Below are 26545 nucleotides of genomic sequence, written 5' to 3' on the forward strand. Positions count from 1 at the left end.
GAGGGAGGAGGGGGAGAGGGAAGGAGAGGGAGGAGGGGGAGAAGGAAGGAGAGGGAGGAGGGGGAGAGGGAAGGAGAGGGAGGAGGGGGAGAAGGAAGGAGGAGGAGGGGGAGAGGGAAGGAGAGGGAGGAGGGGGAGAGGGAGGGGACGGAGAGGGAGGAGGGGGAGAGGGAAGGAGAGGGAGGAGGGGGAGAAGGAAAGAGAGGGAGGAGGGGGAGAGGGAAGGAGAGGGAAGGAGAGGGAGGAGGGGGAGAGGGAAGGAGAGGGAAGGAGAGGGAGGAGGGGGAGAGGGAAGGAGAGGGAGAAGAAAGGCGAGAGGGAGGGAGGAGGGGGAGAGATACGTTTAAATCAGCATCCAGTGCTAATCAAACGAGCAACCCCATCCACTGGACCCAGCTGAGAACATGGGCAGACAGACAAGCAGACAGACAGGAGGGCCAGGGTGGTCTGGGGGGCTAGAGGTCATATCTAGGTCACACGGGTCCTCGAGATGAAGACAGATGATGACATCATACAGTCTCTGGTACCAGCTGTTGCTCTCCGCTCACAACCATCTGCTGGGTTGTCTGGGCCGGTCATGCCCTCAGGTGTGTGTGTGTGTGTAGTCGGCTGGCAGAACATACAGCTGCAGAGTCATTCTGGAGGGGTCTAGGCCTTATTTCCCTTAGAGAGTGTGTGTATATATATATATATATATATATCATAGTACTAGTAGTAGGCCCTCTATAGATGAAAGCCCAGGTTAAACAGGGAGAAAAGGTTCAGGTTCCTCAGTAGAAGGTTTGTGTCCATCTCTCCACACCTGAGAGACCGGGGAAGGGTCAGGTGCTTCCTCACCCCAGGTGTGTCACACACGCTCCTGGCTCCGCGGGGTCGTCATCAGCGCGTGCGGGCCAGGGACCCTCCACAAGCACACGCTTCATTTGACTTTGTAAATAGCAGCCCGGTGGAGACGGGATGCCCTACGGTCCTATGTGTGAGAGTGTGTGTGTGCGTGCGGGTCTCAGAGCGCGCGTTTGTGTGTGTGCGTGCATGTGTGTGTGTGTGTGTGGGGGGGGGGTGGAGAGATCAGGTGTCCTGGTAGGGCAGCTCGAAGCAGCCGGGGGTGTGGTCGTCAGAGCTCCAGAAGGAGGAGGGCCTCTTGTGGAGTTCCCTGCGGACGCAGCGGGGACACGGCTGGGCGCGCTGGCGGCACTCGGTGTGGAACACGGCTCCGCAGCCCTCGCACCTGGACACACACACACACGCACACACACAAGAAACCCTCTGATGATTGTGCACTCCAACCCTGTGTGGGGACTACTCTACTGTGTGAGCTGGGACACTGCTGCTTGCTGTGGCCAGCAGCCTAGCCTAGCCCAGGCCAGACCTATTAGCTGACCTAAATCTCTGGATCGGTTCCCTGCAACACCTCCATGGATCTAATCTGGTGCTCCGAGGAGATAGGAGCAGATAAGATGTCAGGGTGTAGGGTTTCGGAGGGGTGGCATAAGCTCATGCTTATCAGGATCTGGTGAGGACTGGTCAAAGTCTAGGCTGGGACAGTGCTGTTGTCTCGTGATGTGCAGTGGTGACACTGCTGTCAGTTTATCCTGTCCTACCCTTTCCAGCAGTCATAAAGCTAGGCAGGGAGCCGTTGAGGTGGGGCTTGGCCTGTCAGTGTCATGCAGTCATTAGCTCGACAGAGTCCTGGAGGAGGAAGCACAGATGGAGGGCTGGCGTATCCTATCTAAGCACATATTAACACAGTCACTTGTGCAAACACACCCACGCTTGATGATACACACATACACACTCACCCACGCGCACAATCAGCCAGGCATGTGTGTGTGGAGTTTATTGGAGACAGACACTAATGATGATGGATCCATCTGACCAGTCTCTATCTGCCTCCCCTCCCCTCCCCTCTCCTCTCCTCTGGCGTGTGAACGAGGCCCAGGCTAGCTGTTATCAGTGGCCTGGCATGAGCTGTGGAGGGGGCAGACAGGGGCAAGGCGCTAGGAGGGATTAACTGTCCCTGTCCAGCAGAGTACCAGGGTTGTCACACAACACAGACCCCCCCCTGCCAGTCCCATTAAGACCCCCCCCCCCCCAACCACCAGACAGGGTGTTGGAGTGAGGCTCCCGTGGCAAGGGAAAGGGTTCACCTCTCACCTTTAGCAATGGACTTACCACACAGCTATTAACCATTCAAGCAGAGCCAGGTACGCCAATCCAATTAGAGGATGTGGATTCCTGCCTGGCTGGACTAGCCCCGCGGTAGTGTCAGCACTCACCTCTTGGTGGCGCTCTCCTGGAAAGGGTAGATGACCTGTCCGTTCTGACACATCTCACAGATGAAGCCCTTCTCCCTGCACAGGCTGCAGCTGTACACGTGGGAGCTGGCGAACTTGATGACCTTGGACAGGAAGGGAGCCATCTTCCCATCGATCACCTGGAGGAGAGGTGGAAGACAGGAGGGATGGGAGGAGAAGAGGAGGAAGACAGGAGGGATGGGAGGAGGAGAGGTGGAAGACAGGAGGGATGGGAGGAGGAGAGGTGGAAGACAGGAGGGATGGGAGGAGGAGAGGAGGAAGACAGGAGGGATGGGAGGAGGAGAGGTGGAAGACAGGAGGGATGGGAGGAGGAGAGGAGGAAGACAGGAGGGATGGGAGGAGGAGAGGTGGAAGACAGGAGGGATGGGAGGAGGAGAGGTGGAAGATAGGAGGGATGGGAGGAGAGGAGGAAGACAGGAGGGATGGGAGGAGAGAAGGAAGACAGGAGGGATGGGAGGAGGAGAGGAGGAAGACAGGAGGGATGGGAGGAGAGGAGGAAGACAGGAGGGATGGGAGGAGGAGAGGAGGAAGACAGGAGGGATGGGGAGGAGGAGAGGTAGATACATTTTGGTAAGCAAAATATACACATCTTATTGCATTTTTCAGTATTGTCCTGGATTTGACAATTAGGACCAGTGCGTGGTTGGAATGCCATGGGGTGTAGCATGAAACGTTAAACTGTTTGAAAAAGGGAGGGCAGAGAGTTCTTGTCCTCGCCTCTCGGTGGGACGCTGCTAAGGTGGAGGAGAGAGAGAGAGAGAGAGAGAGAGAGAGAGAGAGAGAGAGAGAGAGAGAGAGAGAGAGAGAGAGAGAGAGAGAGAGAGAGAGAGAGAGAGAGAGAGAGAGAGAGAGAGAGAGAGAGAGAGAGAGAGAGAGAGAGAGAGAGAGAAAAAGAGAGAGAGCAAAAGAGAGGGTCATTTCTGGGGTCCGTTTGCAAAAAAAAAATCATACGTGAATGCCATTTACTGGCCCGGCGTAGTTAGACATGGGTAGAGCCTTTGAAAGGGGCTTGTTGGAGAACGTGCTTTGTGGGCTGGTGAATGGGCCGGGAAAGGGGCCCAGACCCCCAGAGCACACTCACCCCAGGGGCAGGGACAAGTGGCTACACCTGGCAGCACCATGGCCCACCAATTAAAGAGCCTGCCAGCATTCTTCAGCCTGGACAAGGAGGGCCCGCAGAAAAGAGGGGAAGACAGAGGCAAGGAATGGCTGAAGGAGGGAAGGGTGGGGAGGGGGGAGGGGCGGGGAGGAAGGGAGATAGAATGGAGGACCACCCCTGCCCCTATAGTGCGCACACACATGAGCATGTGCCCGTCTTCAAGCGCACACACACACACGCGCAGGGAGGATGATTGGATGGGGAGATTTCAGACCACCTTGCACAGCGTAGGCTATCTTCTATCGTAAATGCCATCATCCATAATGGCTGGACCAGAGGGCACAGCAGACCTAGTTATACTGAGAGAGAGAAACAGTTCCCCGGGTACTCCCAACGAAGTATGCCAGAGAGGGGACCGGGCCTTTGAGCCGAGGTGAGCACACAGAGAATACTGGAGCCATCCATCACCCTCACACCCACTCCCCCCTCAGTTCTCCACCCCTCCCACAGCATCATAAGGAGCCATCCATCACTCAGACCTCCCCATCACCCTTCCTCTCCTTTGCTAATTTGGCCTCAATCTCCTCAGATCCCTCCTTCACCCCCCCCCCCCCCCCACCAGCACTGTGTTACTTCTCCGCTTTCTCTTTCTTATTCTCCCTCTTAATTTCTCCCTCCGTACCCTCTCTCTCTCTCTCTCTCTCTCTCTCTCTCTCTCTGTCTAGCCCGGTACTTCCAAGGCCCGCAGGCAGGCAGCCTGTCTCTACACCGGGCCACACCAGATGATGTATGTGGCCCCTGATCGATGGTGACATGGGGAGTAATTAAGAGGCTCGATAATGTAACCGGGCAGAATGAGACAACTGGCAACAGGCTCTGGGTGGCTGACTGATGCTCTGGAAGGAATGAGGGTGGAAGGGGGGGAGGGGGGGGGAGACGGAGGAAAATCGAGATGTGTCGAAGCAAGCCAAGAAATGTAATGAAATAAAGGACAGAGGGGAGATAGAGAGAGAGAGAGAAAGAAAGAGAGAGAGGGACCAGGACAACAAAGGGAAGGCTGGGTGTGAGGGTGAGTCCGTCTGCAGACCTGGTGGACCTGTGACTCCCCCTCAGTTGGTCCGAGGTGTACGGGGGGGGGGGCGGGGGGGGGGGTTTCGTTCGAGAACAGCAGCTGGCTTTGCAGTGTCATTGTGGCCATTCGCTGGAAGAAAACCTCCATCCCCCTCTTCCTCCTTGCCTCTCCCTCCCCCCACTCCCCCACCTACTTCCAACCCGCTGCTTTCCAAAAGCCCCCCCCCCCCCCGCCCCCAGTTTCCTTCCAGAAAACACTTCCCTAAAAGCTCCCATTTTCTCTCTCCATTCAGGCCTTCTACCAAAACGCTTCCCCTCCTTAACCCCCCCCCCCCACTGTCTCTCAATCCCACCCGACTCTTCCCCGTCCCCCCCCCCTCTGGGCACTGAAGCGGGGGGCTTGGGGACCGGGCTCCTAATCCTCTAAAAGCTGTGTTTAGCAGCCGCTGCTGTGGGCCTCCTCTCTGTGTCCGGGTGCAGGCTGGGCTCTATTAGGGGGCTCAGAGAGCCTGCAGGATCGCACCCTGAAAGACAGGCTCAACTCTGTTTGGATAACACCCTCCCTGACACACACTCGCCAAACAGGATTACCACCACACTCCGCTGGGCACTCGCCCTCGGGTCGTGTGTACTGTATGTGTGTGTGTGTGTGTGTGTGTGTGTGTGTGTGAGAGAGAGTGTGTCTACGTGTTGCAGCCCAGAGGTAAGTGTGAGCATGATGGACTCTAATAAATGTGTGATCGTGTGTGACATCGACATCGGAATAATCCATTTATAAGCCCCTCCCCCCCCCCATTTTTTTTCCAAGTAGAACAAATCCTCATCTTTATAAAAGGGCTATCAAACCCAGGAGCCTGGGAATTCCTGGCCGTGCTAGAGCAGCCCTGGCGTGTGTGTGTGCGTGTGTGTGTGCATGTGTGTGTGCGCGTGCGCATACCCGGGCGTCGCTGTGGGAACCTTCCCCTCCAGCACGTATGCGAGTGTCACACGGGAGCACGCTCAATGCTCCTTTGTCCCGCCCCTCCAGTTGTTTGCAGTTCGATGGCAACACTATCACCCGGGTACCCAGCTACACGCCATCCAATCAGCCACCTCCCACGCCCCGGCCACGCCACACCCCTCGACGCGGCACACGGGCAGAGCCAGTGGACACACAGAGGCAGCCTTGGACAAACAAACGTGTCCGGCGGCGGTCTGGAGGCCTGAAAACAGACTGTGCTCCAACCCCAAGACCTGCTGCTGTCCTGGGGGGGGCCCGGCTGGCTGATCTCTTGCAGACTGATGAAAGGCCCTCCGCTACTCGGGAGGAACTGGAGGAATCGGTGCTCGCTAATACGGGAGAGCCAATGAAGCGTCCTGTGAAGAGCGAGTGAGACAGCACCGAGGGGAGAGAGAGAAAGGGTGAGCATGTGGGCAAACTCGGTGTTAATTGAATCAGTCGGGTTCCGAAAGCGAGACTGCCGGCTCCTCATTCAGTCGGGACGAGCCGGGGTCGCTGAGCTGCCTGATTGGAGGATTGGGACTAGAGGCGGGGTCTTCACCACCTGTGATCCACACGGACGTCCCCCCCCCCCCCCCACAGAGGCTTGGAAGTAGCCCACCGGAGGATGTGATGAGTGACACACACACAGAGTGGGAGAGTTAGGGAGAGCAAGAGAGAGGGAGAGAGAGAGAGAAAGAGCAAGTGTGTGTGTGTGTGTGTGTCAGGCCTGGGGATGTCGGGAAGAATGGGGGACTGTCAAGCTTTGTTTTTCTGCCTGTTGATTCTGAATGTGTGCAATTAGTGAGGCGGCCAGGGGAGAGAGAGAGAGAGGGGGGGGGCCTCAGTCTCTCACAGTGAGAGAGGAGAGGACTAGCCCAACACTGTGCTGCTGAGAGACAGGGCCGGGGGAAGGAGGAGAGAAAGAGGGAGGGAGGTAAAGATGGATATTCCAAAATGTAACCTCCATTCAGTCATTCATGGCCCCTCGACCCCATTCACAGCCCCCTACGTGGGTTAGATGTAGCTAGAAGGAGAAGGGGCAGGCTTTTCAGCATTACTCAGTTACTGGAAAGGGAGAGCATATCCAGGCACTTACTGCATAGTACAGTTGTCCAACACACACACACACACACATCCCCTTCTCCCAGGGCCCCCACAGTGTTAAAGAGTTGAGGTGTGAGAGACACAGCACCTCTTCACATGGGCAGCTGGTCTAACTCCACAGCCCTGTCTGATTGACAGCAGGGGGAGAGGAAACATACACACACACACACACACACACACACACACACACATACATCCACACTGTAAAGGCATCTTGCGGCTGAGTATGTGCTACTTGATGTGTGCGTGTGTGTGCCTTACCTGTTGCAGGTCAGCCAGTGAGTACAGGTGAATGTGCTGGAGCAGGTATTCTCTGGGAAAGATCCTGCACAGGCAAACAGACGACAGCAAGGAGTCATCAATCTCTTGGGTCAGAAAGGATAACGTGATCAAAATGATACACATTGAAGTGTTGCATCTCTCCTTCAGCGGTTTGAATGAAGATAATCTAGGGAATAAAGCTCAGCCGGATTCCACAACAACTAGATCCATAAACATGCTCCTGGTTCATGCTGAGGTGCATCTAGATGAGGAAGAACCACGCACACAGGCCTGCCGCATAATACACACACTAAAAAGCCCCTGATGACACTGACCCTCGTGTAACCATGACTACAAAGGGCCTAGAAATTGCCCTGGAAATGGGGGTTAATTTATAGTGGAGTGAAGCATGCTGGGGCCTGATTAAGAGGTGAAGAGCAGCAGCTATCCTCGCCCCCCCCCCCCCCCCCCCACGTTCGCTGTTCCCAGCCTCTCCAGTCCACACACACAGACCTCAGACACACAAACGCACTCTCACTCACCCACGCTTGGCTAAATTACAACCCAAGGATCTATAGACCCAGAGAGTGACATAGCGAGAGAGGGGAGTGGAGAGAGAGGGTTAAAGATGGAGTTGGAGAGCAATTTATGTACACTCTACACACACACACATACAACCCTCACTCCTAAGTGAGAAGAGACATTAGCCCGCTGCTCTCTGCCCATAACAACCACATGCTAGTCTCTGTCCTGGACACTTTTAAACGCGCATTGGTCTGTATGTAGGCGTGCATGAAAGCATGAGTGTGCAACACTATTAGAGAAAGCATTAAGATATGTGTGTGGGTGTGCCCATTCACCAAGCAGGAGCTGCGGTCATTATGTGAGTGAGTAGGATGGCTGGGTTCCAGTCGAACCCCATTCACAGATCAGCCCCAAGCCTCATTAGCCTCTGTGTTCTTTAAGCCACTAATCTGACTGATACACACACACACACACACACAGGCCGGGTGGGCGGGCTGTTTGTTTAGCTGAAGATGAATTCTCTTTTCTCATGTTTATAGGCTTTTCTGGTCATTAGAGACACCGAGGTGGAGGGCGTTCCTCTCGTTGACCTACTAGGGTCACCTCCCCTGCTACAGCACAGTCACATCAGGTCTTACAGGAAAAAGGAATACCCTTTATCAGACTTGACTAACTACATAACCGCAGATAAAGCCTAAGAAGAAACATGCTGGGTGGAGGTGGAAAAAACAAACCCTGAGCCCGCTGATACAGTATCTGCAGCAAGATTTCAAGGTGTTAAATCGAGGAACTGATACCAGTGGGATAGAGGCGGTAGACTGGGGCCGAAGTTTGCTTGTGTATGTGTGTATAGCGGGACACCACTCAAGCTAGTCTCCACTGTCTCCAGGCTAAATCCCCCCCTGAGCTCTGGGTGAGTGTGCGCGAGCATGAGAGGACTGCCCGTCTCTCTCTCTCGACGACCCGTCTTCCTGCGTGTCTGAGACGGCCTGTCGCTCTGACTGCCTGTCTCTCTGCGTCGGTGGGAGCCCATAGATACAGGCCTGGCTGACAAACAGAGCAGCTAGGAGACCTTATCAGTGGTGACACCCCGAGCCCACATCACATGTAAACCATGCCCATCACACACACACACACACACAAACACACACACACACATATTTCTGTTGCACTCTCTCCTAACACGCACACACGGGCAGAAACATAACGGCTGTGTTGATTGTTGCTGTTGGTATCAGTGCTAGGTCTCACCACGCCCAGGACGGGGGGCTCTGGCCAGGGTGCATGCAATGTGGCCTGATAAGTATTATTTCGTGATTGCCACGGGCTTCACTGGTGTGCAATGAAGGAGTTTCTGAGCCCTTGTGTGTGAACGGGGAGATTAACCCTCCTGCAGAGGGGTGTGAACGCAGTGTGAAGTCAGTCCCACGTACGACTGAGGGGAAGCATCTGTGTTCCTCGCCTGAGTCTGTGTGTGTGTGTAAATCCTGCACTGTAGTCAGTGAGCTTAAGCGCGCACACCAACACACACATGTGGTACAGTTTGACTGTGTGTGGTGTGTGTGTGTGTGTGTGTGTGTGCGCGGGGGGGGGGGTACTGCTGGGGTTCAGACATGGGTGTTAGATCACAGTGGTGGGTGTGGGCTGTGACAGCTCTCTCTCCTCTCTCACAACCCCACTGTAAACACACTCCAGTATACCTTCACCCCTCCAGGCTGGTCTGGGACCAGACACTCCAGGCAGACCCAGTGGTGGGTATAGCTCTGGACAGAGCCTGGAGCAGCGACGCTCCGCCCCAGGACGCCCAGTGCAGGGCCTGATCAGAGGCCAGGGGAGGTGAGGGATGGCTGGGGGAAGGTTTTAGCGCCACCGGCCTCATTAATCCTGCCGTGTTTGGAAGTGCGGGGCATTAGCCGCCGCGCGCTAATGGTGTGCTGGTAAACACTGGCCCCGGTGATGCTCCTCATGCTCCGGGGTCGCCGTCCGCTACCGTAAACACACCACCGACAGATCCAGACCAGCCCCCCCTCCCCCTGGCTCCTCCCCTGGCTCTGGGCAGGGCATGGCCCGGGTCTGGACAGCTGGATCCTCTCTGTGGAACTTGGGGGGGTGGGGGGGGGGGGGGGCACGTTAAAGAAATAAGGATGGGTGTGGGCACCGCACCACTACACCAAGGCCCCCGGCAGTCAGACGGACGCCCGTGTGAGAACACGCACGCAGGCCGTGTCACAGAGCCGTGACGGGGAGGGAGAGCTTCCCATGCGGGGCGTGGCTCGCCGGCCGCTCCGGCGGAGCTTGCGGGGCGCCGGCAGGGTCTGTGCGACGGCAGACTGGAAGATGGTGAGTGAGCGGGTGGGTCTGTGAGGAGGGGGAGGGGCTCAGACAGGAGTAGCCCCAGGCAGAGCAGGGGGCATTCATCAGCCCCCCAGACATGCCTTTTAGTGAATACTTCCCCTCATATAAACACATGGGACCCCCCCCCCCACACACACACTTCCCACCCACCCATCCTACATAGCTCAGACAGAAAGAGCACATGAGACAGGCCTTCACACACACACACACACACACACACGCGCACGGAATCAACAGTGGAGCTTTCAACAGACAACCTAAATTCCACCCTGCTGTACAGTGTTCCACCTGCTCTGTACTCCCCCCCCCTCCCTCCCCGGACTCTTATCCTCATCCTCCATGTCTCTGTCTGGGTAAGGGCTGTCTCTCTCTCAGATCAAGTCTTCCTACGCTGGGTGCCGTGTGTGGGGGGGGGGCGGCACACGCGTGTGCGTGTGCGTGTGTGTGTGTGTGATGGCGTGCCGCCAACCTGCGCCGCAGGTCCTCGGCGACGGCAGCACGGCAGCTGAACAGGTAGGCCCGCAGGGACTGGAGCTGCTGGCGGAGTCGGAGCACGGCGGCCAGGCCCGGGCTGTGCTCGTACAGGCACGGGTTCAGCTGACGCACGTCCAGCAGGGGCTCCTCCCACACAAACTCCAGGAACTCCTTCGCCTGCTTCGACACCTGGGGAGGGGGGGGGGGGGGGGAGGAGGGTGGAGGGGGAGTGTGTTTGTGTCTGCATTTTCCTGTGCACTGGGTACGGGCGTGCGTCTGTTGAGTGCGTGCACGTGCGTGTGAGGGTGTTTTGGCGCGCGCGTGTAATCCATGTGTTCCTGCGTGTGAGTGTGTGCATGTGTGTGTGTACCTTGTGTCTGCTGGTGTCCCAGTTGCGCAGCAGGCGGGCAGGGATGAGGAAGAGGTTGTCCTGGTGGCAGCTCTGACAGTAGTACCAGCCACTGTAGAAGCACACCGTGGCCTTGCCCCGAGACAATCCCACCGGGCGCTGGCAACCTGGGAGGGGGACATAGATCTGGTTCACTTCTGCACAGGGGAAGCAGGTCTCACTGGATGTGTGTGTGTGTCCCCCCATGTACCCCCATGTATGGATGGGTATGTATGTGTGTGTGTGTGTGTGTCCCAGAGTGCAGGTTACCCAACCGAGCTCAAAGGTGAACGACACAAACTCTATAGACAGATTGGTCCACTGAGGTCGCTGACACGAGGCGTGTTGACCTCAGGTGAGCAGGGTCGCAGGACGGACGGACGGACGGACGGGGGTAGGGTCAGCTTAATGTTTAAGGGGTTTAGGGTTCTGTGTCTGGGTCCCTTAACTCAGTGTTAATGTATGACCGTTTATAGACCCCCCCCCCTTTAAATACCTTAGGATCCAGCCAACCAAGAAGACCAACATCCTCACCTACTAGTCCCGGTTTCATATCTTTAGTTCAAAAGGAGCATAGCTGATTTGAATTGAAAAGGATAAAACAACCACTTTGAGTCACTACAGGGTTTGGCGTGGGACACTGAATGAGGTTCTTTCAGAACCCGGCGTGTTGTGCACGGATCGTCTCTCACATCAGCCAAGTCCCCGGGCTGATCTGAAGATCACAAGGTTTCCTTCGTCCTACCCGTGCAGTAGTCACAACAGAGCCCACTTCAATGGCTTCCTGTGGAATAAACAGTGGAGAGGTGGATCCTCGGCTCCATTCATCCCCTCGGCGCTGCTCCCCTGTGCTTTGTCTCTCTCTCCCTTTCTAGTTCCTGCTCTCCCCCAAACACCCGGCCCGTCCGGGCGACAGACGCGGCGCTCGCCAACCCAAACAGGTGACCGCGGGAGGTGTCCCTTATCCCCCCCCCCCCCCGCAATCTGGGGGAGAGTGTGGGCACGGGACGGCACAGCCGGGGCAAAAAAGGAGGGGAAGAAAGGAGAGGAAAGAGAAGGAAGTGTGTGTGTGTGTGTGTGGGGGGGGGGGGGGGGGGTGGTGCAGACTTGCAGGCTGCCGTCAGTGGAGCGTGGCGTACGTACTCAACAGATGCATGAGTGAACGTGCGAGAGGAAAACAGAACGAGAGGGAGAGGGAGAGAGAGAGAGAGAGAGAGAGAGAGAGGGAGAGAGGGATTAGAGAAAGACAGAGAGTTGAAGACAGAGAGCTGGAGATAGAGCGAGTGTGCGTCTCCAGGGCTGGAGGCCAGCGTGGCACCAGAGGAGCCCCCTTATCAGAGTCTGGGATCTGGGAGAGCCACGCAGCCCTTGATACCAGCAGGCCACCGTGGCCTTGCTCTGTCTGACTGGCCCTTGCGGTTGTTATGTAGTTGGAGTAGAGGAGGAGGGGGGAGGGAGGGGAGGGGGTGACAAACATAGATTCAAGGCACCGTTCCAGAAACACGGCGAAAGCACCGAGGCCGCCTGACGTGAAGAAAACCAAAGTGGCAGCACATTAAGGTTTCAGTGTGCAGGTGGGGGTTACACATGTCCACATGTCACCAGGTACAGAATGGCTGGCGAACATGTGTCATCAATGAGTTTACGTCAGATATAAATATGGCCAAACATAGCCTCGGTCAGGATGTCTCCATTTAGTGGTTACCTACAAAATCACCATAATGCCTCGTTTAAGCTCCTCTTGAACTGCTCGACTGATTGGAACCTCCTCTGCCGTACAAGACGCCATGTTGTTAATATGAGTCAGTTATAGATCACTAAGCAGGGACGGCTGTACTTGTGTTTCCATGGGAGGGAAGAGAGAGGGCAGAGGGGAAAGAGAGAGAGAGAAAGCGAAGGAGGGACACGGAGAGAAAGAAAGGCTATCCTTCTGGGCCCTCCAAGCCCAGATCCTCAGGTCCAGTTCCTAAATGCAGTGGTCGGACCAACTGAGGTTAGCGACCAGCACCAGGCCAACTGGGTCTAATGTAAACTTGAGGTTTGTGTGGGGCAGGGACGCCCGGCTATAAAAAGGTGCTGTTCCTCCATCTCCCTCTCCTCCCCTCCCTCCATCAGGCCTCTCTTTCCTTTCTCTCCTTCCATCACCTCTCCTTCTTCTCCCTCTCTCCACTCTCTCTCTCTCTCTGCCTCCACTGGCTCCTGTGGTGGGGTGAACCACTGACCACGCGGTAGGGTGTCGTGTGTCCCAGCTGTCCTGTAATCAGCGTAGCAGCGCGGGGCAAACCCACACTAACCACCCCTGTTCTATAAATAACACACGGTCCACCCCCACAAACCCATGCAGGCCTCTGGGCCCATCCAACCCACTCCACCACCTCACAGCCCCAGCCCCAATAGGACTGGAGTCATTTAGAGCTAGTTTAGCTCAGCTTCATTGAGGTAAAGTGCACCGTATTCGTGGCCCCTACCTCCACACTACCTCCACAAGTACACAGACTCGGGCGCGTGCTGAGCATCGAGAGAACCAGGCCATTTCCTGGTGGTCTGAGGCATGTTTTGGCCTACCGTGAACAGTCAACTTAACCAGCGATATTACTATTATATTATTGCAACATGGACAGAGTGGAATAATGTTATGTTGTTATGGCTGGTTAAGTTGACTGTTCACGGCAGGCCAGAACCATACAGCAAGCACTAGACGTTACGTCGTCAGGTCTCTCAGCGGTGCACAGCAACCACCTATAGGCTTATCGAGCGATATCAAATTTGAGACCAAACGCCCGGCAAAACAGACTGTGAGGGAACAGGAAAGCCTTTGTGTGTGTGCGCGGGCTACGATCGGTGTATTCCTCGTGTATTTTCGGAGGGGTTTGCATATGCAAACGCTCGGGGAGGATTCTTCGGGAAAAGGAACATTCTCAGGGGTCTGACATGGGAGTCTAATTCCCCAAACGGTCTCAATCCGCCGCTGGGCAGGACTCCTAGACAGTCAGGTGACTCCAGGGAGACACCAAGGGTACAGAGCCCTCTGGCTCCCACTGAGGATAGACAAAGGACACCCTCCAGCTTTGTGACTGCTGACCTCCTGTCATGGCCGGGGGCCAGCCCAAGTCCCGGTCAGTGTCCAGAAGCGCTGTGTCACTTCTGGGAAGGATCTGGCATCCGGCACGGCGAGGTGACCGCTGTGTCATGTGGTGGTTGCGGGCGGCCTCGCGCGCCTGCCGCTGACAGGAAGGAAACCCAAAACAACAACTCACACTGAAAACAATCACAAGCAGCGTATGGTCTGCTGGACCTGCTGGGGCCTTCACCAAACCACAGCTAACAACATCACACTGCACAGAGAGAGAGAGAGAGAGAGAGAGAGAGAGAGAGAGAGAGAGAGAGAGAGAGAGAGAGAGAGGGAGGGGGAGAGAGAGAGAGAGAGAGAGAGAGACAGGGGGGGGGGGAGAGAGAGAGAGAGAGAGGGGAAGAGAGAGAAAGGGAGAGGAAGGGAGACGGGCCATTCTACAGCCCTGCCAGCAAGAGGACAGGTTAAAGCTGGGACACACACACACATCATGGGAACATGCCCTGTGGAGTGGCCATACAGTGGGAAACTGTTGGGAGATCCGAGCAGGGAGTGGCAAATCTCAGGCTCTCACCGCCCAGAGGCCAGCCCAGGGTACCCCAAAAAGGCCTCCCTGGAGCAGAGGGGAGGGGGGGGGCGACCCCAGGTGAACTGGGACTGAAGCACAGGGTTCCTCTCCAGGGTAGATTCCTAACCCACTGAGGACCCTTTTCAGCCCTTTAGTCCTCAGCCAAGCTTTCAACTGTCCCAGCACTTAGAGCCCAGCGCCTTGAAGAGGGACATGGGTTACTGTGTGTTTGTGAGGGTGTGTGAGAGAGAGACAGAGAGAGACAGGGTAGAGAGGGGGAGGGCATTATGACAGCAAAGACAAGAGGCCTGTCTTTGATGTGTCTCACTCATGCGGACCAAACACTCGAACGTGCGCACAGAGAGAGAGAAGCATGGGAGACTGTGTGAGGGGGGGGGCTGTACAGACCATCTTTTGATGTGAACACTCCTACTTTCAGAACCCCACACCTACCAATTCCCACCCAGGCCGGATCTTTCTCAGCCCCTCTCGGTCCTTTTGCTCCAGGACGGTCCCCCTCTTCTCCCCCCCCCCCCCCCCCCCCCCGCCCCACCCAGAGACCCTGGCCCCAGGACCCTGTGAATCTGAACCAGCTGAATGACGTGGGGTCAGGACACCTGGGGAAACGCATTCAGCATCAGAGGACTTGACAGGACAGTAGTGCGGGTGTGTGTTTGTGTGTGTGTGTTGAGGTGAGGGCGTCTCAGGCTTCAAACAGACACCGGCCACATCCTTGAAAAATAAAACTCCCTTGTTACTGCCCAGTCGAATAAATGTTGGTCATTAAATTCAGTTTTCCGCTTGGTTTTTGATGTTATATCAACAATCAGTCTTTATCGGTAGGGGCGGGGCTTAACATTCACTCTACAGACTTGAAAGAAGTTCAAAACAACAACGACCGCTGAGCAGGTGCGACAAAGGGCTGACCCTGATGTCATCATCAGCACATCCCACTGGCCTGCTTTCAGAAACACCTCTGCTTTCTGAGAAACCCAATTTCCCACTCCAATCCCAGACACGGGCTTTATGTAACAGCTGTTAGATGTTAACTTTGGACCGCAACAGCTGTTTGACGTAGTTCCAGCACCACGCGGACGGACGTCCAGTAACGGCCGGGAGAGCGGTTTGGCTGCTTGGTCAGCCCCAGCGATGCCGTCTACCTCACCGCAGGTTAGCAGGCCAGTGGAACGCTGGGTCATTAGGAGGGTCTGGAGGCAGAGCATGGCTCTGGATTCTCCCCCGACAGCCCCCACTAACTCTCTCACATCCCTCCATTTCTTCCCCTCACCATCACTGTGACACACTTACTTTCTTTCTCCCCCCCCCCCCCCCCCTCTCTCTCTCTCTTGCTCTCTCTCCCTCCCTCCCTCCCTCTCTTGACACAGCTTGCCTCCTTTCTCTCACGTTTTCCCTATTGCACCCTTTTAATCCCCTTCTCTTTCGCTCCCTCGCTCATTCTCCACACCGTCCTGTCCTCGCTCCCTCCTCACCCCGTGCCCTGCTAATCCCTCTGCCAGTGCCTCGGAGACCAGGGCTATTTGTTTAGAGGAGGCCATTAAAGTCTAATACAACAAGCTGGCCCCTGACTCTCAGTCCGTGGCTAAGTGACTGGCTTGAACAAGCAGTCAAATGGAAACTGGCACCGGACCAAAGAATGAGGGGAGAGAGGGCTGGGGAGGACGGGAAGAGAGGGGGAGAAAGATGGAGACTGACGGTGATGGTCTGAATGTAGAGGGTGAAAGAGAGACAGTAAGAGGAGAGAGGGAGATTGATAATGAGCAAGAAATGGAGAACATAATGAGCAAGAATAATGAGCAAGAAATGAAGAAATGCACAACAACAAAAAAGGAGTAAAAACCGTTTGGCAGAAGAAAAAAAGGCAGAAAGATAGAGAACGAGAGGGAGCGAATAAGAGAAATAGTTCAGTGAACACGATGAGAGCAGGGAGAGACTGAGAGTCTGAATGAGAGAGAGAAAGAATAGACGCAACAACAACAAAAAAAATGAGAAGAAAAAAAAAAAAGGAAAGTAGAAAGGGAGGAATAGGAAGAATGAATGAAAAGAGCTGTGCAGTGAGCCGGCTGCATCCAGCTGTTTCTCTCTTTGGGGGTGGACACGTTTTAATCACAAGCCCCTCTGTCCAGGCCCTCAATCAAACAATTAGCTTCCGCATTGACCACAGCATACTGCACCCTCTTTCATGCTAAAAAGGGGATTTTTGTCTTGCGCTTCATCCCGGCCAATTATTGTCAGGTGCCCGCTCTCCTTGTTCATCCGGCCTTTCAAACGGCCTGCATTAATAGGCCAGTTGTTACAAGGCAGGAGGAGGGAAAGAGGCTCATTCAAACCTTTTTGGCCAGCCGGGGTTTCACACCCAGAAAGACCAAACAAGCAGCCGACCATTTACTGAGCTGTCAGGACAGCCTGGAGGAAAGACCAACCAGAGAGACTGGAGCAACACAGAGATACCACAGAGAGAAGCAGTGGTATCACTTTATGGGGAAAAGATTATATCTCCCCGGTTTGAATTGTTTGTATACAGGACACTGGAATATCCTGCACGTCATCATTACTTTGTTAAAACAACTGTGGGTAGTATGTTACCTCTAGGGTGCATGGAGCAACAAGGCTTTTATTCCACAGTAGAAAGACTAGCAACAGTAAAAAAAAAACACACACTCAAAACAGTTAACGTGACCCAGCTCCCCTGACGGGGGCAGGGCTGCTGCGTCCTGGAGACAGGGGGGGTCCACAGGGGGGGTCCACAGGGGGGGGTCCATGACCTGCCCCAGGGAGATATGCTTGTGCTCTGGGCTCAAAGACCCAGCCAGGGGAGCAGACACCTTGATCCCTGGTAGTCCTCCGGACCCGTTTGAAGCCAGCCACAACAAAGCTGCCACCAAAGGCAGTGTCGCTAGGCACCATGGGTAATGCCATGGTTGAGCTATGCAGTTTAAATAAATAAAAACAAACAGGGGCGTGCATGAGTGTGTGCATCAAGTATAATTCTAGGCTATTCGAAGCCACTGCTCTCAGTTGAGAACACGGTTCAGATGGTGTCCTTTGAAATAGGGCGGAAAAGGGGTGAAATCAAGGATGACAGAATGGGAGATAAAAAAAGTAACTCCCCTGCCCAACCCCGAACCTCTAACCACAACCCCCCCCCCCCCCCCCCCCCGTGTGTTGAAGGGTTAGTGGAATATAATTTTCTCCCAGTCTGACAGTCAGATCCTCATGTCAGTCCCTCTGTCCACATCTGTCCTAAGATGTGGACAGACGCTCCGAGGGGTCAGGGCGAGCCTGAGGGCTGGTCCCTCCAGACAAACACTCGCTCCACCTTAGCAGATCCACGGAGGTCCACCTGGCAGATACAAGCCACTCGTTGCACCATCTCCACATCGTTATCTGCTCTCTGACACGCCGAGCCTGCTAAACACACTCATTAACACTGATAAGCTGGTTTGCGCAAACCCTACGGACAGGTCTGGGCCAATCAGTCTACATCTGGGGCGCTCGGCTGTCATTCTTGGTGGAGGAATCTAAGGAGGAGGGCAAGTGTTTTAGATAATGACGGTCACCTCGTGTGTCAGGGTGGACAATGCAATGGGATGGGTCTGTCTGACAAGGAGTCAGTGGAAGATATGGCTGGATGAACCAATGTGTGGGGAGGAGTGGGACATTGGGGCTGGAGTGGCTGTGTGTGTGTGTGTGTGTGTGTGTGTGTGTGTGTGTGTGTGTGTGTGTGTGTGTACGCCTGTGTGTGAGGGAGACAGACAGTCAGTCTTGAGTTTCTGTGCTCTGTGGGATAAAGGGTAATATATGTGTGTGTGTGTGTGTGGGAGTGCAGGGGGGCCGGGGGCAGGTCATTCACACACCTGCACACCTGAAGCTTTGGGTGGTGAGCCCCTTCTCCACAGCCAGGCAGGTGAGGATGCTGAGAAAGCTGGTGGTGACCGACTGGCGCTTGGCCCTCTGGGCCTCCCTGTGCCTCCTCTCCCTGGCCGGCCTGCTCCTCAGCAGCGCCCCCCCGTCCTCCCCCTGGGGCCGCTGGACATCCACCGCCCGCCGCAGGGCCTCTATCCAGTCCTGGGCCTTGGGTTGGCTTTCCGCTCGCAGATGCAGTACCTCGCTGGGGAACACCACCTGGAAGCGGGCCGAGGTGCCGGGGCCGGAGGTAGTGGTGGCGGCGTCCTGGTCCTCGTGGCGCTGCACGGCCAGGCAGGAGGCCAGCTGGTAGCGGAGGACGGGCTCGGACACGGGGCCCCGGCCCTCGGTGGGGAAGGCCCGCAGCGAGGAGCGGCTCAGCACGAAGGTGAACGCCCGCCAGTTGTTGAGGTCGGTCAGCTGGTGGAGCAGCCCCGCCTTCAGCACGTCGGCACAGCGCTGGGTGAAGAGGGGCAGGGCGGTGGGCCGGGCCGGGGCGGCCCGCGGCGGGGGCTCCTCCCCGGGAGGCGGGCTGTCGCCGTCGAGCCGCAGGTCCAGGCCGGAGGAGGAGGAGGGGGAGGAGGGCGACATGGGGGTGGGCGGCGCCTCGGCCGGCTGGTTGTCGGCGCGGGCGGGGGGCCTCGCGGCCAGCACCCTCTCCCAGATGAGCCGGCGCCAGTCCAGCGCCTCCCACTGGCAGGAGGCGCGCAGCTGCAGGCGGGTGCTGTTGAAGAAGAGAGCCTGGAGGACGCGGCGGTCCTGCGCCTGGGGCGGCCCGCCCACGCTCTGGCAGTGCGACAGGGAGTAGGCGGTGCCCAGCTGCCGGTTGGCGCTGCTGTCCAGGTCGTAGAGGCGGAGCTCGCAGGGGGTCAGCTCCACGTGGCAGGCGCCCCAGCGCCCCTTGGGCCCCTCGCGGTGCTCCATCGGCCCCTGCTTCACCACGCTGCCACTGCTGCTGTCCTTGTGAGCTGGAACACACACAGGCGGGAGGGGCGTGTTAACGATGCCTGGAGCTACACAGTCTTTCCTATTGTACTGCAGTGAGACTTGCAGAGGGGCAGAGAGGGCAGCAGATGATGGGATGTGAAGTGCTTAAGAGGGGGTGGGAAGGATCTGCTGGCAGCCACACACACTCCATTACTCTCTTATCATTCCATTTCATCTTCTAATCCCACCACACCATCCATATTACTAGTTCGATTAAACAGGACTGTGTCGTACATACTGTAGTAGTGTGTGAAAACTAGAAAACGGCAGACTTCGCCCACCGAAAAACGACTCATTTACAGTTTCCTAGAGGTTTCTAGAGGTTGAGATATAGGTCTGGGAAGGGAAGGACTGGCACTCAAAGATGTCTGCTTCAGAGAGGCCAGACCTAGTGTCTAGGAGTCAGTGGTTCGAGCCCCTAACTACTGGCACCTATCTGTCTCCTTCAGCTCAAACCGCTTACACAGCTTTTCTTCCAACTTCAATTAGTGTGACAGTGTCGCCACCGAGGAGCTGTAATCTGACACGCACTTCCCCCGTCCTCACCATATATCTACACCCAACACGGACGCAGGCCTTTAGATATGAGCTATTATATTTTGCTTGGTGATAACAGCCCATGGGACTAACATGAGACTCCTTCCTGTGACCTTAGCAGGAAGTGGCGGCATTGTTAGAGGGGTCGCTGTGCAAACACGCGGCCCAGGAGAAAGGGCTAATCTGGGGCACGCCCTGCCCCCTTGGCCCTTCCTCTCTCCGGGCTGCTCCTTTTCGCACACGCCCTCCTTTATCTCCCTTCCTCTACGGTGCGGTCCTACTCCTCGCATCTCGCCTGTCCCCTTCCCGCGGCGGGCTGGACTCGGGGTCACGTAGGCGCGCGGTGAGAGGGACAACAACGAGGGGGGGGAACTGGGGAGTGTCGCTCCCTCGATCGGCGTGACTGGCCCTGCGAGACACCATCAGTCAGCGAATGAGGTAGAGGCGGCTGGGTCACATGACTCTCTTGGCGAGCCTATCAGACAACGCAGTGGACTACCTGATTAGGTGATTGAGTAGCTGATAACCCTGGGTTGCTATGACGGCCCAGTGTGTGGTGTGATGCGAGGACTCACTCGTGTATGAAGTGGTAGAGTGGGGCATCTAGTTAATGATACCCTAACTGCTTGTGAGCAGTCACACACAGTCACGCACATTTAACTACCGACAGCTGTATACACTTAGTGACTAGGTCAATTAGGAAACCAACCTAAATACAAATGGCTTTCAAAGGGTAATTTACCCCACCCCTTTTCTGTGACTAAAAGGTGGTGGTGAGTGTGTGTCCCATCAATCTTATGCAATCTAATGGAATTAATAGAGAAGGCGACACCGAGTCTTCAACTTGCATACTAAAAACAACTCATCTCACTTCAGGCCACTAATGAATATGCAAATGAGTTTGAGAAGCAATTGGGATTCTGTCTCAGTTGACATGGCATTGGCAGTTGACATGCTCGAGGGAGTCTGAATCAGAATTAGCGTGCCTGCGTGCGTACGGGAGAGAGTGAATGTCGCTCTGTTCAATTACACTTTGGCGGTGTACTGTGGCCTCACGCTCCAACGGTGCTCTGAGAGTTAAACACACACACACACACATGCTAGAAGCCAGGCCTGCAATCAAAGCTGAAATTCTGTTCAAAAACAGCCAACGCACAGGCCCGGGAGCTCGTCCTGCAGAAGCCCTTTCCTCTCCTCCTCCTCCTTTCCTCCTCTTCCCCCTCTCCTCCTCCTGCCCTCCTTCACCTCCCTGCCCATCTCCTCCTCCTCCACCCCCTTTTCCTCGATCACCCTGGAGCTGCTGGCTGGAGAGAACGTGACAGTAAGCACTGGAACAAGGACTATCCAGGCTATAATTTGAGGGACGTTTGAAGCTGGAAAGAGGGAGTACCGGTCCAGTTAGCACACTAAGCAGAGATGCCAGAACTTTCTAAATGCCAGAGAGGACAGCAAGAGCAGTCCCTCACTTCTACCAATACCCCGACACACCCAGAAGTGCAGGAGCCAATCATAACATAGCTGGTGCTATTCTGTAACTCTGGCCTTCAAAAGCACTTTGGACCCCTGCTGGTTTCAGAACACTAAGGCCTGACTCGACCTAACCCAACCCAATCAGGACTGCCTACCAGAAAGAACTCCATTCAGCCATTTAGGGAGATTATATTACCCTCAGCAGTACCTGAAAGCTGAAGGTTGTTCTCTCTCTCGCTCTCTCTCTTCGTTATCTGCATTTTGCGCTCTCCGTTTCCATCTCCCTGCCTGGCTCTCTGGTTGACTGGCTGGCATGGTGCTGGAGCCAACAGATCCATCAATGTTAGGGGTTGGATCGCAGCAGAGAAGCCCTTAAATGTCACCTGGGAGGCGGGGCTGAGCTAGGCGTGGGCTGGTTCAGGAGGGAGAGCCAGGGGACAGGGGGCTCTAGCATGCTAGTGGTTCCAATTCCCTGTTGTATCCTAGTCCTACACCCCCAAATTAATCGGTGTTTAAACAGTAGCGTCTGTGTGTGTTTATGTTTTTGTGTGTCTGTATTTGTGTGTGTGTCTGTATTTGCGTGTGAGTCTGTGTGTGTGCGTGCGTGTGTGTGTGGGGGGTATGTACTGGCCATTTTTGTGTATTTATAAGACTGCCAAATAGTGTGGATAGTCATAGACAACGGATTCCATGTCTCAAACTAAATGGATACATTGCATATCCACGATTATCCTCCATTATCTAGAAAGCATTGTCAACCATAGGCTTAATGACAGGCAGGAAGAATCATCTCCTTAGAGCGCGTCTGCTGGTAATAGAAAAGCTGCTTTTACCACCCCTGTGTGGTCTGTCCCTCCCTGTTCTCCAGTCAACTCATAATGCCTTTTCACACACATGCTAATCCTGCTAACATTAGGCCTAATTGGGCCCCTCTCTGATAGCCTCATTAGTGACAGGATTACACGCCATTATCTTCTTTAGGGAGGATCTCCTCCTCTCCTTGCCTCGTCTAAACAAACAAACAAACAAACCAACCCACACTAAGCAAATGCTGGATCCTCCTCACCAGGTAAACATCTCTAGATGCTCTGCTGCTGTTGATGGCTTCAGAGCAGCTGTGTCATAATAACAGCGATGCGGTGATATTGTCCTCAAGGTCCCAGTTGTTACGTATGTTTTACACCGAGTAAGTTACGCGACGAAATGAGACTAACGCAGAAAAACAGAGACAGAGATGATAGAAGAAAACAAAGACACAGGAAGACAACCTCACCTCCTCTCTGGTCCTCCAGTGCCATGTTCTTCAGCGTGTTCTTGTCTACGGCTGGCAGACCGTTATCAGTGTATGACGGTCTGTAGTTGATGTCGGAGCGGGAGCGGTTGTGCCCGCGTTGGAAGGCTGCGTTGGAGGAGGAAGTGTTGTTGCCGTCCTTGGTGTGGGCGGCCAAGTCGTTGGTCGAGCGTGCCCGGCTCCTCTTGCCGTGCCTCAGGCCCAGCACACTGAAGGCAGAGGGCTGGTCGGACCAAGCCAGGCTCCGGGGGCCAACCTCCACCTGCTCCCTCGCCAGCAGACCCCACACCCCGCTGGAGCTGAGCTTCCCCAGGGCAGAGGAGGACACATCCTGCAGCTTGGCTTGCCTTATGCCGTGTTGTTCCTTAGCCTGGCTCTGACAACCTCCACCCTGGCCCCCATCCAGGCAGTGGATGAAGTCCTCCGTGGCCTCCAGGGCAGGGCTGATGTCTTCCACCTCCAGCCCCTCCATGGATCTCCCAGGCTGGGCCCCGTGTGGATGGTCTCAGGGGGCGTGGAGGAGTTCTCTGGGGGTCTGCGCCGGGAATGGAGGAGATGATCCAAGCGTCTCTGGGCCTCGCCGACGGAGCATCTGCTGTCTGAGCCCCAGAGAGAGGTAGATCGACCAGCTGGTGTTTCCCCGAAGGCAAACACTCCTTCCAGAAATCTCCTCTTCAGCTAGGCTCTGTTAATGAAATAGCTACAGGGGCAGTGCTAATGGGGCTAAAGGCTTGAAGTTGACACACTAAATGGAGTAGCTGGCAAGAACTCTTATGGCGTAGCTTTGTGTGGCAAGTTGCCCTTCACACCAGCTGATGGCTCACTCTTGATCAATCTGAGAGTGGGAAGACTGAATCCACAAGTAGGAAGAAGTGTTGCTGCAGGATGGAGGGTTCCTCATATACCTAAAGTGATGTCATCAGAAGGGGACAACTTCAGGCTTCAATTTGACACAGAACAAAAGAGGAAGCAGAAAAGCGGAAGCATGTCAAGATAGAATGATAATCAGGAACTATAGCAGAAGCTAAAATATTATTGAAATAACATTCAACATTTCCTCCTTTCCCCAAGACTATATTAAGTTATAAGTAAGGATACTGCAAAAACAGGTAGACACAGCCGCTCAACTCAGCACCTACCCTCAGCACAGAAATATCCTCAGGCATGTACAGTACATTTCCCTCTACCACACTCCAGGAGTCTGGCTATGAGGCTAGTCCGCTGTGTGCCTCATCGCAGATAGCAAGATGTGATGACAACAAAGCCATGCATAGCTTCAGCTGTTTCTGTGCCTGTGAACCCACCCCAGGATTAATCCACCCTTCCCTTCCCTGGTGGAAACTATGATTAAGAGTTTTTTGTTTGCAATGTAGCCTCTTTATGCCATTCTTTTCTCCTCTCACTGGCTCTTCCTCTCACTAGCTCTTCCTCTCATCGGCTCTTCCTCTCATCGGCTCTTCCTCTCACTGGCCCATCGATTGCCCTCTCCCTTACTCCCCAGATGGCTTAGTGTCTTATACTGTCTTTCAGGCATTCATTATTGAGAGGGCATTACATCACTACCAGCCAATCCCTAAACAGCATACTGTCAGCACTTCCGTGTGTGTCTGTGTGTCAGAGGGCATAAAAACCTGTGCTTGTTATTATCCATTCCATCACCCCCTGGAGAGAGACAGTGTGACACCATCTTTACAACCAATCTGACACAAATCATCAGTTTTCTTCCACAGTGACAACACTATCAGCAGCTATACTGTAGCTCCAAGCCAATCCTACACTGACAGACAATACAAAACAACAGCATTGCTCCAGGATTTATGTAAAAATAAAAATTTGCTTCAGTTCATGATCAGCTTGACATTTAGAACACCGACTTGACTTGAGAGAGTTTATGAGAGAGAGAGAGAGAGAGAGAGAGAGAGAGAGAGAGAGAGAGAGAGAGAGAGAGAGAGAGAGAGAGAGAGAGAGAGAGAGAGAGAGAGAGATGCATCTTTCTCAATTATGAGCGCAAACAAGAAAGAAATGAGAACAGACGCTGCACATCCCACCGATGACGCTGTGTTGTCCCAGCTGAAACTGCAGTGGGTGTCTTCATCACCTTTCGACAGTATGACATGAACTTGCTATTCAAACTGACTGACCCGGCAACTAGACAAGCAGGTAATCGATGGTTAACAACTGTTTAAGCAGGGGTACATAACTACAATATTAACGTGGAGAATACAGCAAGGTAAGTCCCCAGTAACGTTAGCTGTAAGCTAGCAAGTAGCTAACAAGCTACATGGCTAACGCGTAATAATGATAACGATAGCTAGGATAGCTACCTTGAGAGCTAAGCTAACCCCCTCCATCCTTGAACAATGTCATTTCACCCACAAGGGTAGATCGATTTCTAAGATCAAAAATGTATCAGTACTTATTTACACGTTCGCAAAATTAATGATGGGATGTAACATGTACTCATACATGTTCTCAAAAGTATAATTAATAAATCGTGACTCACCTTCTTCTGTTTACAAATATGTCATTTATCTGGTCCGTCAGCAAAAAGATACGCAGGGTGGAACTGAGTTTAGAGCATTATTGTTCCGCATAAAATCCCCAGAGAAAATTCAAGACTAGACTGTAGATTTATGTCTGATAATCTCACCACGTATTATTTCATTGATTCATAATTTCCAACAGGTTTTTCCAGAAAGCGTTTTATTATACTTCAAAGAAAAAAATGATCTGTTCTAACCTCACATCATATAATGAGTCAAACTCAAATGCTTAAAACTGAAACATGACTCATAATGTTACTTTTTAAGCCTCTATTTAGTCTCATTCTCTTCTAATTGTACAAATTGCCTCAGGGAAAATCCCCCCCAGGATGCTCACAAATTGAAGACCACAACTGGGACCACATTTCTTCCTCGAAATCTTGTAACAAAGGTCATAAAGACATCCCTCTAATGACAGGTCTGATTCAATGGAGAGGTGGAGAGGGCCAGAGAGGAGAGGGGAGCATATTTTTTTTTGAATGGGCAGAGCTAGCGGTGCTTGAAGCTACCCATAGTCCATTGTACTAGCCCCACAGAAAGAGAAACATTATTCAAGTCTCTTTCAGAGCAAAGAGAGAGAAACACAGTAATTATCGTGGGCCCTCTGCTAAACCTGCGACCTTGCCTCCCCAGTCCCCCTCTGTACCCCCCATACTCTCTCTGTGCGCTCATTGTCTGAGCTCATTTAAAAAAGCCCTTTCTAATGAAGGAGGGGGGTGGGGGCTGGGGCTAATGGGCTCAAATAAGTTCCTCTCTGGAGCATTGTTGTGGGATAATGGCGGTATGAGCCCCAGCTGTAAACTTGCAGACGCCATATTGTGCATGACCTGCATAGAGCCGCATGTGAACTCCCTCTTAAACATTTTTTTGGGGAGGACGCATCCCACCAACTATCCACTTTTGTTCAGAAAGTCAATTATTGGAGAGCTGTGTACCGGTACCGCTGCCTGGGGAAGGAAATTGGAGACAGATTAAAAGGTGGGACCATTTATTTATACCAAAAAGGTTGTACTGGTTAATGTGTAATCACATCAAATATGCAAGAAGACAAGATGAAACCATCAGGCTTCAGGGGTCACCACTGGTGACCAGGCATGGGGCCTTGTGTGTCAACTCATCACATTTCTCTAGTTATTCATAAACATGTCGACTATCAACTTTTTGTAACTGGGATTATTTTTTGTCTTGTTTCATGAGGATATAGTTAGAAAAGTTCACAAACACCATGACGTATATGTCAGATTTTGTTTACTGAAAACAAACCAGGGGTACATTAAAGGCATGTTCGTTTTATTCACCAGTCCTTCTATCTTTGGTTTGTGTTGTTGTCCAGACTGAAAGAAATCCTTTCAGTCTAAGTGCACTGGCTGGATATAAGATTGACATTGCAAATCAGGTTGAGTATCAACTTCAAGAAAAAGACCATTTCTGTCCTTAAGATCCCACACATGTTTTCATCTAACAGCTCTCTAGCCCTCCCTCCAGCATTGACCCATGCTCTACCCATGTCTCTTTCCCCTCTGTCTGTCTGTCTTTCCCATTTCCCAGTTGTATTTTGATTATACCCTGCTGCACTGATGA

At 53.9% G+C, this 26545-nt stretch overlaps 1 protein-coding gene across 5 annotated transcripts; it reads right to left on the reverse strand.

Annotated features, from left to right (window-relative positions):
• Positions 1 to 341: 341 nt before the first annotated feature.
• Positions 342 to 25004, reverse strand: plekhm3 (pleckstrin homology domain containing, family M, member 3). Of its 5 annotated transcripts, XR_009929746.1 has the most exons (9): positions 23561 to 24126; positions 22404 to 23361; positions 18088 to 19104; positions 10557 to 10702; positions 10182 to 10375; positions 6833 to 6896; positions 2277 to 2434; positions 1800 to 1968; positions 1099 to 1228 (listed from the first exon to the last, which is right to left on the reverse strand). XR_009929746.1 is itself a non-coding variant. In XM_062456848.1 (8 exons), exons 2-8 carry the CDS (start codon positions 22891 to 22893, stop codon positions 1069 to 1071), a joined length of 2229 nt encoding a protein of 742 aa, XP_062312832.1. In that variant the 5' UTR covers positions 22894 to 23361; positions 24925 to 25004; the 3' UTR covers positions 342 to 1068. The 5 variants fall into 5 exon arrangements, 4 of the variants coding, with proteins under 4 accessions (XP_062312832.1, XP_062312833.1, XP_062312831.1 ...); XM_062456848.1 differs by lacking the exons at positions 1800 to 1968; positions 23561 to 24126 and adding an exon at positions 24925 to 25004 and having other exon boundaries at positions 342 to 1228; XM_062456849.1 differs by lacking the exons at positions 1800 to 1968; positions 23561 to 24126 and adding an exon at positions 24925 to 24982 and having other exon boundaries at positions 342 to 1228; positions 22404 to 23326.
• Between the last annotated feature and the right edge of the window lie 1541 nt (positions 25005 to 26545).

The sequence above is a fragment of the Osmerus eperlanus genome, chromosome 3, assembly GCF_963692335.1.
Source record: "Osmerus eperlanus chromosome 3, fOsmEpe2.1, whole genome shotgun sequence".
Classification (NCBI taxonomy): Eukaryota; Metazoa; Chordata; class Actinopteri; order Osmeriformes; family Osmeridae; genus Osmerus; species Osmerus eperlanus.

Bases quoted from the DNA above. Each gene is read 5' to 3' on its own strand.
- plekhm3 (XM_062456848.1), bottom strand. From the start codon at position 22,893: ATGGAGGGGCTGGAGGTGGAAGACATCAGCCCTGCCCTGGAGGCCACG. The intron at 6,897-10,181 runs GTTGGCGGCACG...TTGCCTGTGCAG, and splicing joins GCCGAGGACCTGCGGCGCAG to GATCTTTCCCAGAGAATACC. The intron at 2,435-6,832 runs GTAAGGCACACA...CCTCTCCTCCAG, and splicing joins CACTGGCTGACCTGCAACAG to GTGATCGATGGGAAGATGGC.